The 14,290-nt window shown below is 38.6% G+C and overlaps 1 protein-coding gene across 2 annotated transcripts in view; it reads right to left on the bottom strand.

Annotated features, from left to right (window-relative positions):
• The window catches only part of LOC123513289 (collagen alpha-2(IV) chain-like), a 208,483-nt gene that overhangs the window by 58,594 nt on the left and 135,599 nt on the right, over positions 1-14,290 (bottom strand). For both annotated transcript variants that reach the window (XM_045270367.1, XM_045270369.1), the window contains exons 5-8: positions 11,669-11,776; positions 10,779-11,003; positions 5,732-5,893; positions 1,840-1,974 (exon numbers count right to left, since the gene is read on the bottom strand). In XM_045270367.1, coding sequence (XP_045126302.1) covers positions 1,840-1,974; positions 5,732-5,893; positions 10,779-11,003; positions 11,669-11,776 — 630 coding nt within the window. The remainder of the gene's footprint in view (positions 1-1,839; positions 1,975-5,731; positions 5,894-10,778; positions 11,004-11,668; positions 11,777-14,290) is intronic.

Genomic DNA, 14,290 nt, shown 5'->3' with positions numbered 1-14,290 from the left:
AAAACTTCAAATTCTTCAGATCAATAAAATAAAGACATTAAGAAATTGAACATGAAATATACAGCATGAAAATAAATCATTAACTTAATTAAAAACATTCACACCTTACAAGAGAACGTTATCCATATGAGAGAGAGAGAGAGAGAGAGAGAGAGAGAGAGAGAGAGAGAGAGAGAGAGAGAGAGAGAGAGAGAGAGAGAGAGAGAGAGAGAGAGAGAGAGAGAGAGAGTACCACATGAAATGATTAGAATAAGTAGTACAGTAAAAGTTCTTTAATGCAATGAGCAGGGACTAGAAGTGTGTCAGATTATCAGTTTCATAGGATTATCAGGATGTACCCCTGAAAACACCACCATGCCAGGATCTCTCTATAAGTTTGGACAATGACTTTCTCATGTTGCTTATGTTTGTCTGGTGAGCTATACATGTACTAAATTGACTAATGTTCTACATTATTTCCTTCACTAATGGATAGTTTTCAAGTTATGATTCTTTTCAACTTATGCCTACCTCTCATCCCTAATGATCTTGAAGGACATGTGGGAAATCAAGGATTTTGGGTGACAAGGAACATTGAATTGACTAATGTTCATTGTAGATATCAGGAATCAACAAAATCACACAAAAAATCTCTGAAAACACATAAATCAGACTTATGCTGGCTGCAGTGGTGGTGCTGACTGCAATAAGCATTGTTGTTATTGGTAAGCACTGTTGGCAAAGATTTCCTACATTGATTTCTTTTGTGTGGTAGGCTTTTCCTATCCTCATATTTTGTGTACAAAATGATTAAATTGAAACAATCCAAACCCTATGAGACACTCCTGAATAATCTTTAACACTTGCTAAGATTCACATTTGAACTGTGCACACATTAGTTCTGCAGAGGAAACTCGACAGCAAGTGAGTTGCCTCTCTCTATAACAGTGGTTCTCAAAGTAGTCGATATCAACTCCCATCCAACGGATTGATAAATATCCAGGTGATTGAAAGGGGATTGATGAATAACCAGGGGGGACAGTGAATATCACTGCTGGGGTCAAATGGGCCAATGAAGTTTCCATCTGGAAATTTTATAATCTAATTATAATTTCTAAAAATCTGGAGAAAATCAGATACCATTAGATATGTAAAAAAAAAAAATCTTGAATTCAAACCACAAGCAATTATTTTTCAGCAATTGATCTTAACAAATTTAAGCAGTGTTGGCAACACAACCTTCAACCAACTCTCATTGTCTCACAGCTCTACTATCTGTTCCAACAACTTGACATCTTTCAAGAAAGAAGTATAAAAATAAACCTTGCTAACTAAATTGGCCATTGTTTTGGAAACACCATGTTCTTTTTTCTTTTCAGAGTGGCAAATGGCTGTTTTTATTTCATAGTGATTTTTTTCCTTGGCTGCCATCACTGATGTGAAAACTCTTACTACTATTGCTATTAATACTACTTCTAATACTGCACATAGCTTTTGCCAACCTTAAAAAAATTTGGACTATCAGGAAATTCGGATCATCAACGTTCAGATTAACGGACTTTTACTGAATAAAGAAATAAGTGAAGGGTGGAAGGGAAGTGCTAAAGCACACTTTTATGGATAAACACATAGTCCTGAAGGACATTCTGCTATGGTTATCCCTTAATGGGACCTCCCTAAAAGAAGAAAAACAATCAGAGATGATGATAATGATTATGTGATATGAATAATTCAAATAAAGTAGTGTGTGTGTGTGTGTGTGTGTGTGTGTGTGTGTGTGTGTGTGTGTGTGTGTGTGTGTGTGTGTGTGTGTGTGTGTGTGTGTGTGTGTGTGTGTGTGTGTGAAAGTTCTTCACATACTGGGGGACCAGGTAGGCCAGGTAGACCTTTCTCTCCAGGAGGGCCATTCTTTCCAGAGTCACCTTTGCTACCACTGAAGCCTGGTATGCCATCTCGTCCTCTCATACCCTTGGCACCTTTGTCTCCTTTGGTGCCCTGAAAAGTAAGAAAGAATGATGTGTCAGGCATGGAGTATGTATCATACACTACAGTATAATATGGCACAACAGCCTGTCTTGGTTATATCTATCCAAAGAGGATTCTAGACTTTTATATAGATAAAAGACCAAATTCTCAAATTACTTACCTATATACCAAACTGTTACCCTTACAAAAAATGAAGCAGAGATAAAGCAGTTACACACACACACACACACACACACACACAAACACACACACAAGCACACACACACTGGAGTTAACTATGGAATATACGATGACACAATGGATTCAAGAAAACACCAGATTTAAGAATAGTGAAGAGCCATCAAGACTGGATTTATTATTTGCAACGGAACCTGAAATTGAGGATGGAGTAGAGTAGAAGACACCTTTGGCAAAAAGTGATCATGTACTAATAGTAGCGACCTTCAAGGAAGTGATTAGGAATGAATGGAATGAAAAACATAGAAAAGGAAGATTGACATATAGCAAAACAAATTTCAGAGAACTCAAAGACTTTTCCAAAAGACGGACTGGACTAAATTTGACAACCAGGCAGGAGTGGAGGAAAAGAAGAAAGAAATTTATAATGATGGAGTGAATAGGTATGTACCAAGACTGAAAATTAAAGACAAATATAAGGAAGAATGGTTTAATAGAAAATGTGAAGAAGCAAGAGATAGAAAGGATAGAACGTGGAAGATATGGAGAAAAGACAACCGTCCAAGGAAGTGGCAAGACTACATCAGAGAAAGGAATAACTATGTTAAAATACGAAGAGAAGAAAAGAAAAACTATGAAAAAAATATAATTGAAAAATGCAAGGATCAGCCAAAGATCTTTTATAATAAACGGAAAGTTAAAAAATAAACACAAGATAGAGAAACTAGTTTATGAAAATAATAAATACAGCGATGAATTGGAAATGGCTAGAAATAATGAACAGACACTTTCAAGAAGTTTTTACAAGAAAAAAACACATTAATTATGAAGAACTAGGAAATAAATCTCCTGCGATGAGACATCGTTATTTCGGAGCAGGAAATAATGATACAACTAAGAAATTTAGATGTAAGAAAATCACACGGTCTGGATGGAATTTCAAATTGGATATTGAAAGAGTGTAGAGAAGAGCTGGCAAATAAGGTATACAATATAATAAAATGTTTTATTGAAAAGGGAAAAGTACCAGAAGACTGGAAAAAAGCCAATATTGTGCCAATATATAAAGGAGGAAATAAGGAGAACCCAACAAATTACAGGCCAGTGTCCCTAACAAGTACAATAGCTGAAATATGTGAATGTGTGATCAAAGAAAGATGGACCAAACATTTAGAAGAAAAAAATATAATTAATGAAAGACTATTTGGCTTTACAAAAGGAAGATCATGTGTAACAAACCTTATATGCTTTTACTCTAGAGTCATAGACATAACACAGGAAAGAGATGGATGGGTTGACAGTGTATTTTTAGATTTTGATAAAGTTCCACACAGAAAATGAATAAGAAAACTGGAAGATGTAGGGAAAATAAAAGGAAAATTGCTGGAATGGATGAAGGATTTCCTAACTGGAAGAACTATAAGAGTAACAATCAGAGATAAGGAGTCCACCTGGAAGGAAGTTATAAGTGGGGTTCCTCAAGGTTCTGTGTTAGCCACAATTATGTTTGCAATATACATAAATGACATGGACGAAGGAGTAGAAAGCTATATGAGTTTCTTTGCAGATGACGCAAAACTTTTGAAGAAAGTTGGGTCGCACGATGATGGTAGAACTCTACAACAGGACTTAGATAGTATATGGGAATGGAGCAAAAGATGGGAGATGGAATTCAACATTAAGAAATGCAGCATAATGGAATTTGGGAAGAACAAAAATAGGATAACAAGACAATATAAATATAAACTTGGAGAAGAGAAGATTAAGAAGGTGGAAAGTGAAAAGGACAAGGGAGTTCTCATAACAAAAGAAATGTCCCCCAATAAACATATAAATAAAATTGTTGGTGAGACCTACAACTTACTGAGAAATATTAGAGTTGCATTCTCATATATTGATGAAGATATGGTGAAAAAGTTATTGTTATCCTTGATCAGACCATGACTGGAGTATGCAGCAGTACTGTGGTCACCTCACACGAGGAAGAATATCAGGAAAATTGAAAGGATACAAAGAGCAGCCACCAAACTGGCCCCAACCTTGTTGGCTCTTATGTATGAAAAGAGACTGGAGAGACTGAAATTACCAACATTGGAACAGAAAAGAGAAAGAGGCGACCTGTTGACCATCTACAGAATAATGAATAATATGGAGCTTCCTGATAGGATCGACCTGCTGAAGAGGGACAGAAGGGACACAAGAGGACATGGATTAAAACTCTAGAAAAGACAATTACAGAAGAAACTTCAAGAAAAACAACTTCCCCCATAGAGTGATAAATATATGGAACGGACTGGACAGAGAGGTGGTGTGTGCAAAGTCTATACACGACTTTAAGAGAAAATTAGACACTGAGATATAGAGACAGGACAACACGAGCATAGGCTCCCCTCTTGTAAAATACAACTAAGTACAACTAGGTAAATACACACACACACACACACACACACACACACACACATGGCAGTTTACTAAAATGGATGGAAGACTTTTTGGTAGGAAGAGAAATGAGAACAATAATCAAGGACAGACCATCAGAATGGGGCTTGGTGGAGAGTGGAGTTCCACAGGGATCAGTGTTGGCACCAATAATGTTTGCGGTCTACATAAATGACATGGTGGATGGGGTGTCCAGTTATGTGAGCCTATTTGCAGACGATGCAAAATTGTTAAGAAAAGTGAGATGTGACAAAGATTGCGAACTACTCCAGGAAGACTTGGACAGAATATGGAAATGGAGCTGTACATGGCAAATGGAGTTCAACACGACAAAATGCAAGAAAATAGAGTTTGGCAAGAGTGAAAGAAGAATCAGGAGTATGTACAAGATAGGAAATGAAGACATAAAACCAGTCATGAAGAAAAGACCTTGGGGTGACAATTACCAATGACCTATCGCCAGAGAGACATATAAACAAAATAATTGGAGAAGTATTGAACTTATTGAGGAACATAAGAGTGGCGTTCAGTATATTTAGATGAAGAAATGATGAAGAAAATAATTACTGCAATGATAAGACCGAGGCTTGAATATGCAACAATACAGTGGGCTCGAACTTAAAGAAACACATAAGGAAACTAGAGAAAGTACAGAGGGCTGCAACAAAATGGTGCCTGACTTAAGAGATTTGACTTATGAAGACAGACTGAAAAGAATGCAACTTCCGACCCTGGAAAACAGAAGAGAAAGGGAGACCTGATAGCAATATACAGAGTGATGATTGGCATGGAAAAATGGATAGGGAAGATCTGTGTATGTGGAATGAAAGAATGTCGAGAGGGCATGGGAAAAAACTAAAAATGGCCACTTATAGGAGAGATGTGAAAAAATATAGCTTCCCTCATAGAAGGGTGGAAGCATGGAATAGTTTAGACGTGGAAGTGGTCAACACAAGGAATATTCATGATTTTAAGAAAAAGCTGGACATTAATAGATATGGAGACGGGACAACACGAGCATAGCTCTTTTCCCGTATGTTACAATTAGGTAAATACAATTAGGTAAATACACACACAAACAGTCATGCTGGGTGCCAGAAACTGAAACAGAGATTAGGATATCTAAAACCCTAAAAATATGAAAACCAACCAGGAATGCAATTCCAGTACAATTGTGATATATCTGAGGCTCTATGGGGCAATCTTGCGCTTCACCCTTTTGTCCCTTCTCTCCCCTTTGTCCAGGAGGTCCCTTGAAGGCTACTCCCATTGCTCCTTTGTCTCCCTTGGGTCCAATATATCCTTTTTCACCCTGTGAATAATAAAAAAAATAAGAAATCTGTCCACATAATTATATAATGTAATAGATAATATAATTATATATTGATAAAATTTAGTGAAGATGTCATGGTTAAATGGACAAGAAGATTACTCATTACAAACATGTCTACTTTATATTTTGGCATTAAGATGACACTTGAATCCTCCTAAAATGACAAAAAAAGGGGATCATCCTATACATCAGGCACAAAAAAAACTACATTTAATTTTGCACAAAACACCATTGTAAATAAACAACCTTATATCAGAACTTTTGGGAAAGCTGGATGGACACAATAAAATGGGAATCTGTTTTGCAAAAATGTGCTGAAACATATTCCCACTGAAAAGTGTGTAAACAAAATTTAATGTAGTAAAAATACAATCCTCTGCTGGCATTGTATGTGAATGAATAAAGCATGAGGCTGTGTAAATCCAATTTTCTTAATGCTGAGGAAGGAGCAATATATAAATGTTTTTAAGGCATGGCATTCCAAGAAAAGTGACAAAGGAAAACAAATTAGGGAGAACATGAATCTCTCCAAATTGCAGTGTTGTGTAGGAATGAAGCTCATATGCATACATACTGAGGAAACCTTGAAAAATGTTGGGATATCTAATGGGTAAAAAAAATGACAATAGATTATGGTCCCCACCCAGACACACACAGAGGCACAAAACCAGCATGTTTATCCTTTTTTTATGAAAATGTAGAAAAATGCCTGGTGAGAATTTAATTCTAGGTTCAGCTTTGCATTTGAAGATATTGGTATCTTATCAATGGTAATACATTTAAGATACAGGCAACCCCCGCTTAACAAAGTGGTTACGTTCCTAAAAAAACCCTTCGTTAAGTGAAACTTTGTTAAGCAAACCGATTACAATGAGTTTAACCCATGACTTGAGCTTCCATTGAGAGTAAACAAAGCAAGAGTGCATCATAGTACAGTGAAAGGTTTAATGAAAGTAAAAATTATGAAGTTAAACATTTAGGCAGCTTAATTTAAGTCATTATAATGTACACTAATGTATGTATGTACATAACTTTATAATGTTGATGATCTTAAATTTATGAAGGAAGGGAGAGTGAAACTGGAAAGACACTAACTGGCAACCTGTGGAATGTAAACAAAGGGCACATCATTGTATCACATACAAAACTTATGTACCACATTTCCACAAGGCTTTCCATTTTATCCATTGTAGAGTCACGAGTTCAGGTGGTTCTTTTATCTTGCAAGGAAGATACGGTCTCACCAGCCTTCTTAATAGAGTCTGTTGACTTAAAAATAGTAGAGACAGTAGATGGAGTCAAGATGGTGGTGAGCAATGCTATTAGTTTTCTCGCCTCTCTCATGTCTGTGAATAATATCCAGCTTCACTTCAAGAGTAAGAGACTTCCTGGTCTTCTTAGCAACGCTAGGCGACATTGCAGGGTGTTTTGGTGGTGAGTTGAGCGAGAGAAGACAAGCTGCTGCTGACACTGTTAATGTTTTGAACAGGGGGAGTGAGTGGTGTGCGTGGTGTCCACGAGAGGTGCTGCTGTATTCAAAAACCTGTTGCCTTGCGTGATACGGTGGTGCTTTCAAACTTGGAAAAAATTACCTGGATAAAACTTCGTTAAAGCGAGTTTGGTGTTTGTTAAATGAGCAAATGGTAGTAAAATAAAACCTTCATTGTAGAGAAATTTCATTGTGTGAACCTTCGTTAAGCGGGGGTTGCCTGTATTTTATTCATTGCACCATCTCAGTTGCCTGCTGCTCACTGATCCAAATTTCACCACTGATAGTTTGATAGTTTGGGTGTCATCCTAAACCACTGACATCAGCTGAAACCATTATATTCAGACTGAAATTTAGGGTTGTCTTACCTACCAAAATACAGGCAACCCCCACTTAACGAAGGTTCACAACGAAATTTCGCTACAACGAAAGTTTCCTTTTACTACCATCTGCTCGTTTAACGAACACCAAACTCACTTAAACAAAATTTTATCCAAGTAATTTTTTCCAAGTTTGAAAGCCATGCCGTATCACACAAGTCGACAGGTTTTCAATACACCAGCGCCTCTCGTGGACAAAACGCGCACCAATCACTCCCCTAGTTCAAAACAATAAAAGCGTCAGCAGCAGCTTGTCTTCCCTCGCTCTACATGCCACCAAAACACCCTGCAATGTCGCCTAGCGTTGCTAAGACCAGGAGTCTCTTACTCTTGAAGTGAAGCTGGATATTATTCACAGACATGAAAGAGGCCAGAAAACTAATAGCATTGTTCGCCACCACCTTCTGGGCTTGTCCCTCCCTCTCCTCCTCCCTCTGAATATTTCATGTCTACAATCAAAATTCTTCGTAATGATGTTTTCCATGCCCTTGCTGGCCTAAACCCTTGGAAGGCTTATGGACCTGATGGGGTCCATCCTATTGTTCTCAAAAACTGTGCTTCCATGCTTGCACCTTGCCTGGCCAAACTCTTCCAACTTTGTCTATCAACTTCTACCTTTCCTTCCTGCTGGAAGTTCGCCTACATTCAGCCTGTTCCTAAAAAGGGTTACCGTTCTAACCCCTCAAACTACCGTCCTATAGCTTTAATCTCTTGCTTGTCTAAAGTTTTTTAATCTATCCTGAATAGGAAGATTCTCAAACATCTGTCACTTCACAATCTTCTGTCTGATTGCCAGTATGGCTTCCGTCAAGGTTGCTCTACTGGTGATCTTCTGGCTTTCCTTACTGAGTCTTGGTCATCCTCTTTTAGAGATTTCGGTGAAACTTTTGCTGTTGCGTTAGACATATCAAAAGCTTTTGATAGAGTCTGGCATAAAGCTTTGATTTCAAAACTGCCCTCTTACGGCTTCTATCCTTCTCTCTGCAACTTTATCTCATTGCTGCTCTCAGCTCTATTGCTGCTGTGGTAGATGGCTACTGTTCTTCTCCTAAACCTATTAATAGTGGTGTTCCTCAGGGTTCTGTCCTATCACCCACTCTCTTTCTATTATTCATTAATGACCTTCTTAACCAAACTTCTTGCCCTATCCACTCCTACGCTGATGATACCACCCTACATCTTTCCACGTTCTTTCAGAGACGTCCAACCTTTCAGGAAATTAATAGATCACGCGGGGACGCCACGGAATGCCTGACTTCCGATCTTTCTAAAATTTCCGATTGGGGCAGAGAAAATCTAATAGTTTTCAATGCCTCAATTCCTCCATCTATCAACTCGACACAACCTTCCAGACAACTATCCCTTCTTATTCAATGACACTCAACTGTCTTCCTCTTCCACAATGAATATCCTCGGTCTGTCCTTTGCTCATAATCTTAAGTGGAAACTTCACATCTCATCTCTTGCTAAAACAGCTTCTACGAAGTTAGGTGTTCTGAGGCGTCTCCGCCAGTTTTTCTCGCCCCTCCAACTGCTTACTCTGTATAAGGGCCTTATCCGTCCCTGTATGGAGTACTCTTCGCATGTTTGGGGGGGTTCCAGTCACACAGCTTTGCTTGACAGGGTGGAATCTAAAGCTCTTTGTCTCATCAACTCCCATCCTCTGACTAACTGTCTTGTCTCTTTCTCACCGCCGAAATGTTGCATCCCTTTCTATATTTTATCGCTATTTTCATGGTAACTGTTCTACTGATCTTGCTAACTGCATGCCTCCCCTCCTCCTGCGACCACGCTGCACAAGGCTTTCTTCTTCCTTTCATCCCTATTCTGTCCAACTCACTAATGCAAGAGTTAACCAGTACGCTCAATCATTCATCCCTTTCACTGGTAAACTCTGGAACTCCCTCCCTGCATCTGTATTTCCAAATTCCTACAACTTGTCTTCTTTTAAGAGGGAGGTATCGAGGCATTTGCTCCCTAATTCTGGCTGACGGTTTTGGCACTTTTTGTATTCTTTGGAGAGCCAGCGCTCAAGTGGGCTTTTATCTAACTTTCTTTTTTTTGCCCTTGGCTGGCCCTCTTCCCTACGTTAAAAAAAAAAAAAAAAAAAAAATGGCTTGACTCCATCTACTGTCTACCATTTTCAAGTCAGCAGACTCTATTAAGAAGGCTGGTGAGATCATATCTTCCTTGTAAGCTAAAAGAACCACCTGAACTCATGACTGCAATGGATAAAATGGAAAGTCTTGTGGAAATGTGGTACATAAGTTTTGTATGTGATACAATGATGCGCCCTTTGTTTACATTTCACAGGTTGCCAACTAGCGTATTTCCTGCTCCACTCTTCCTCCCTTCATAAATTTAAGATCATCAACATTATAAAGTTACTTACATACATACATTAGTGTACATTATAATGACTTACCTAGTCTTATATTAAACTGCTTAAATGTTTAACTTCATAATTTTTACTTTCATTACACCTTTTACTGTACTATGATGCACTCTCGCTTTGTTTACTCTCAATGGAAGCTCAGGTCAGGGGTTAAACTTGTTATAATTGGTTCGTTTAACGAAAATTCACTTAACGAAGGGATTTTTTGGAATGTAACGCCCTCGTTAAGCGGGGGTAGCCTGTATACCTTACTTAATTTTATGAACAAAAGTAGCTCACAGACATCAGAAGTAAGAGCTGCTTGTGATTATCATCATCTAGACAAAGAACACAGAGAAAGATACAAGAAGTAATAAAGATGAGTTTTCAGTATCATTTGGTATAACTTTCAAAGGAAATGTTGAGAGAGGATGGCTGCTTTTGGAATATAATTGCATGCAAAACTGGGGTACACTGTATAGCCACATTTGTTTGAAGACAATACATGGTCGATGAAAATTTTATGATGCTAAAAAGCAAACTCATTCAGAGTAATAATGAAAAATATCCAATATGTTAATTGGTATAGTGTAAGTAACAGCAATGTGATGCATAGCTTACCTTCTCTCCATCTCTACCTCTGTAGCCATTGTCTCCCTGCGGCCCAGGCAAGCCAGGTGGACCCTGTGGCCCCTGTCGACCATCACGGCCTGGCTCACCCTTTTCACCCTTAGAAGAGGTGCAAGGCCCAATTGCAGGTTCTCCCTTTATGCCCTTCTGACCCTCTGGACCACGGAAACCTCTTGGGCCTGGTGGTCCAGGAACGCCAGACACTCCAGGTTCACCCTGTGGAATAAATATATATAATACAAACACACCAATGACAACAATAAAACTATTCAAAGTTAATTTCTATTGATTAGAGAGAGGACCCAGTAAAATGATACAGTATTTAGCTATGAACCTATTCATGTGATACTGAAGACAAAAGCTACTATTAAAAAATACATTTTCTCCTTCCCCTTACACTGCTTAAACCACAATTCAGATTTTTTTTTTTAAACATATCTTTTCCCAATAGTTTTTATTGTAAAATACATAGGTAACTCTTATTAGATAAAGGCCAATTTATGGTCATTAACTAAAGAGAAAAAGTTTAATAAATAAAGATACTATGATAGAAGTAAATCATTGTGATTTACAGGCTCTGAAATTAAGGAAGCAATTAAATTAAGAAAAATAGGAAGCTGTATAAAGAGGCATGAAAAGAATACATTAGAATAAGAAGGGAGGAGGAGAGAAATTTTGAAAGGGATGTAGTGAAAAGATATTGAAAGAGATGTAGTGATAAGATATGAAGAGGATCCCAAGCTTTTTTTATAAGTATAAAAATGGAAAAATGTCAAACAGAAAGACCATCACTATGCTAATTAAGAAACAGGTTACTATGAAGCCTGCTTGAACACTGTAACATACAACTAGGTAAAACTTGGTTAAGTACAGTAACTCACATCGGTGCCATTGCAACCATCAAGGCCAGGTCTGCCTCTGGGTCCCTGCACACCTGGAATGCCTGGAATGCCATTGATACCTGGGAAGCCATTCAGACCCATCTTCCCCTGAAAGAAGTCAACTTTATGTAGTAAACCAATGATATCCACTTGATTGGAATAGTTTTAGTCTTTAAGTCTAAAAGGGACTCTTGTTTTATGGGAGGTAAAGGAAAGATAATTAGAGAGAGAGAGAGAGAGAGAGAGAGAGAGAGAGAGAGAGAGAGAGAGAGAGAGAGAGAGAGAGAGAGAGAGAGAGAGAGAGAGAGAGATGCCCTATGGCTGTTAATGGATGAGCTTATAGTATAGAGTGACACAGTATTTTCGATGGTGTTAAGGTCACAGGGGATAAAATGAGGCAAATGATTCTGAGGTCTACCAGTAAAAGAGACAAATGAATGATAATATTACATTCAAAGTGTGGAATATGTGTGAATTAATGTGTAGACCTGGATAAGGTTTGTGATGACTGATAAAAGCCAGCATTACAAGTGTAAATGCTATTTAGTTATAATTGAGAAATGTAGAAATTCTAGAAATCTGTATACAGTGGTACTTTGACATACAAATTTAATTCGTTCCGTGACGATCGTTGTATATAAAAAAAATTGTATATCAAACAAATTTTTCCCATAGAAATTAATGGAAATAGAGTTAATTCGTTCTAGTGATACGAATTTACCCTCCCCAAAAAATTAACATGCTTTAAATACCAACCAAATATAGATCTAATATAAGATAAATAAAAGTTTATTGTATGCATGATATAAATTAATTAAATTGCGCAAAATAACAACTTAACCCGCAAAACTCGGGACACGTCGATAGATGTTCATCACGCAAGACTCAGGGCACGTCGATAGACGTTTAGGCATTTTTGGGCTATATTTTGGCTATTTTCTTCCCGTCTTTGCTTGTGAGCTGGCAACATTCATCAGGAGTAAACATGCTATTTGTCACTGTGTCACCAACTCCCACAATGGATGGTGGTGGTGACAGCGATTTCACGGTGTCCGATTCCACCATCTCTCCTGTGCGCCTTACTTCTACACCTCAGGTTTCTCGCCATGTAGTGGGGAGACAACATTTGAATGAGAGTGGTATCAGAACAGGCGAGAGAGAGAGAGAGAGAGAGAGAGAGAGAGAGAGAGAGAGAGAGAGAGAGAGAGAGAGAGAGAGAGAGAGAGAGAGAGAGAGAGAGAGAGAGAGAGAGAGAGAGAGAGAGAGAGAGAGAGAGAGAGAGAGAGAGAGAGAGAGAGAGAGAGAGAGATACAAGGGGCCCATTTTCTATCGCTCTAGCCAAGGCCGCTGAACCCAATTGGACGCAAGGCCATGAACACCGATGATACCACCTCATTCAGCCCGTGATATTTTGGTAACCATATCATCTAGAGACTTGTTTTTTTTTTGCATTGCAAAGAGGAAGAGTTGCTTGTAGGCAGAACACCATTTGTATTCACTCGTTTATTGAATTTCCAAGTGTAATCACTATGTGAATACAGGCTATTTTGTGCATTTCTCGCCAAATCTACCAAGTTAGCGCGAGCGAAAACTCCCAACTTGCATTCATACTTACCGACGCTGTGATAGAACTTCGTATATGTAGTACGGAGGAGGAATTGGTGAGTTATCCATGCCTTACTATTGGCACGCCACATGACCTGGAGTTTCTCTTTTAACACCTTATGTGCTTTAAAGGCCCTGGGATTCTCAGAATGATACACCAACAATGATTTGACTTTACAGTTACTACTAGCATTAGCACACAGGGCCATGTCACAGATATGCACACCACGTTCATATTGTGCAATTATCTAGTGTTTCATATCCATTGCAAGACTCTTCTAAGTTACTTCTTTTCAGCCTTCTTATTTTTACTTTTGGAACCCATGATCACAAGGTCTCGAGTTCACAAAACTTAAGAAAAAAATACACACTGCTGAGGAGCACCGACATGTACATGCACAAAGGATGAACAACGATACACAACACGGACTGAATGTTAGGCAGCAGTGAGTGACGAAGCGAAAGATAATGAATGCCAAGGGTAGGTGTGAGAGAAGCGTGATTCAGTCCCTCAGAGAGAAAGGCGTGGAAGGTGGCAAAGAATGGTATAGATTCCTGAGGGGTGAGGGGATGTCTAACCGTGAAAAAGTGGAGAGCCTCAAGGTAAATGGGACAGTGGTGACAGACAAGGAAGAGATGAGAAAGGTGATCAAAGAGTTCTGGGAAGAGATTGGAGGTGTTGGTGAGGTATTTGATGTTAAAGAAGGGTGTGTGACACTGGAGAGAAAGAAGGCGGATGAATTGAATGATAGAATCAGCCGAGAGGAAGTGGAGAAATGTGTGAAAAGGCAAAAGAATGGTAAGGCAGCAGGGCCAGATGAGATACCATATGAGATGTACAAAAATGGAGGAGAAGTTCTGATTGATAGGATAACTGAGCTCTTTAACCAGGTGTGGGAGGAAGAGAGAGTGCCAAGAGTGTGGAATGAATGTAGGGTGACTCTGTTACACAAGGGAGGATACAAGAGTAAAGATGAATTGAAAAACTACAGGCCCATTGCATTAGTGAATACAGTG

This window comes from Portunus trituberculatus, chromosome 35 (assembly GCF_017591435.1).
Source record: "Portunus trituberculatus isolate SZX2019 chromosome 35, ASM1759143v1, whole genome shotgun sequence".
Lineage (NCBI taxonomy): Eukaryota > Metazoa > Arthropoda > Malacostraca > Decapoda > Portunidae > Portunus > Portunus trituberculatus.
The sequence above is the reverse complement of the archived record's forward strand: the minus strand, read 5'-3'. Positions and strand labels throughout refer to the sequence as shown.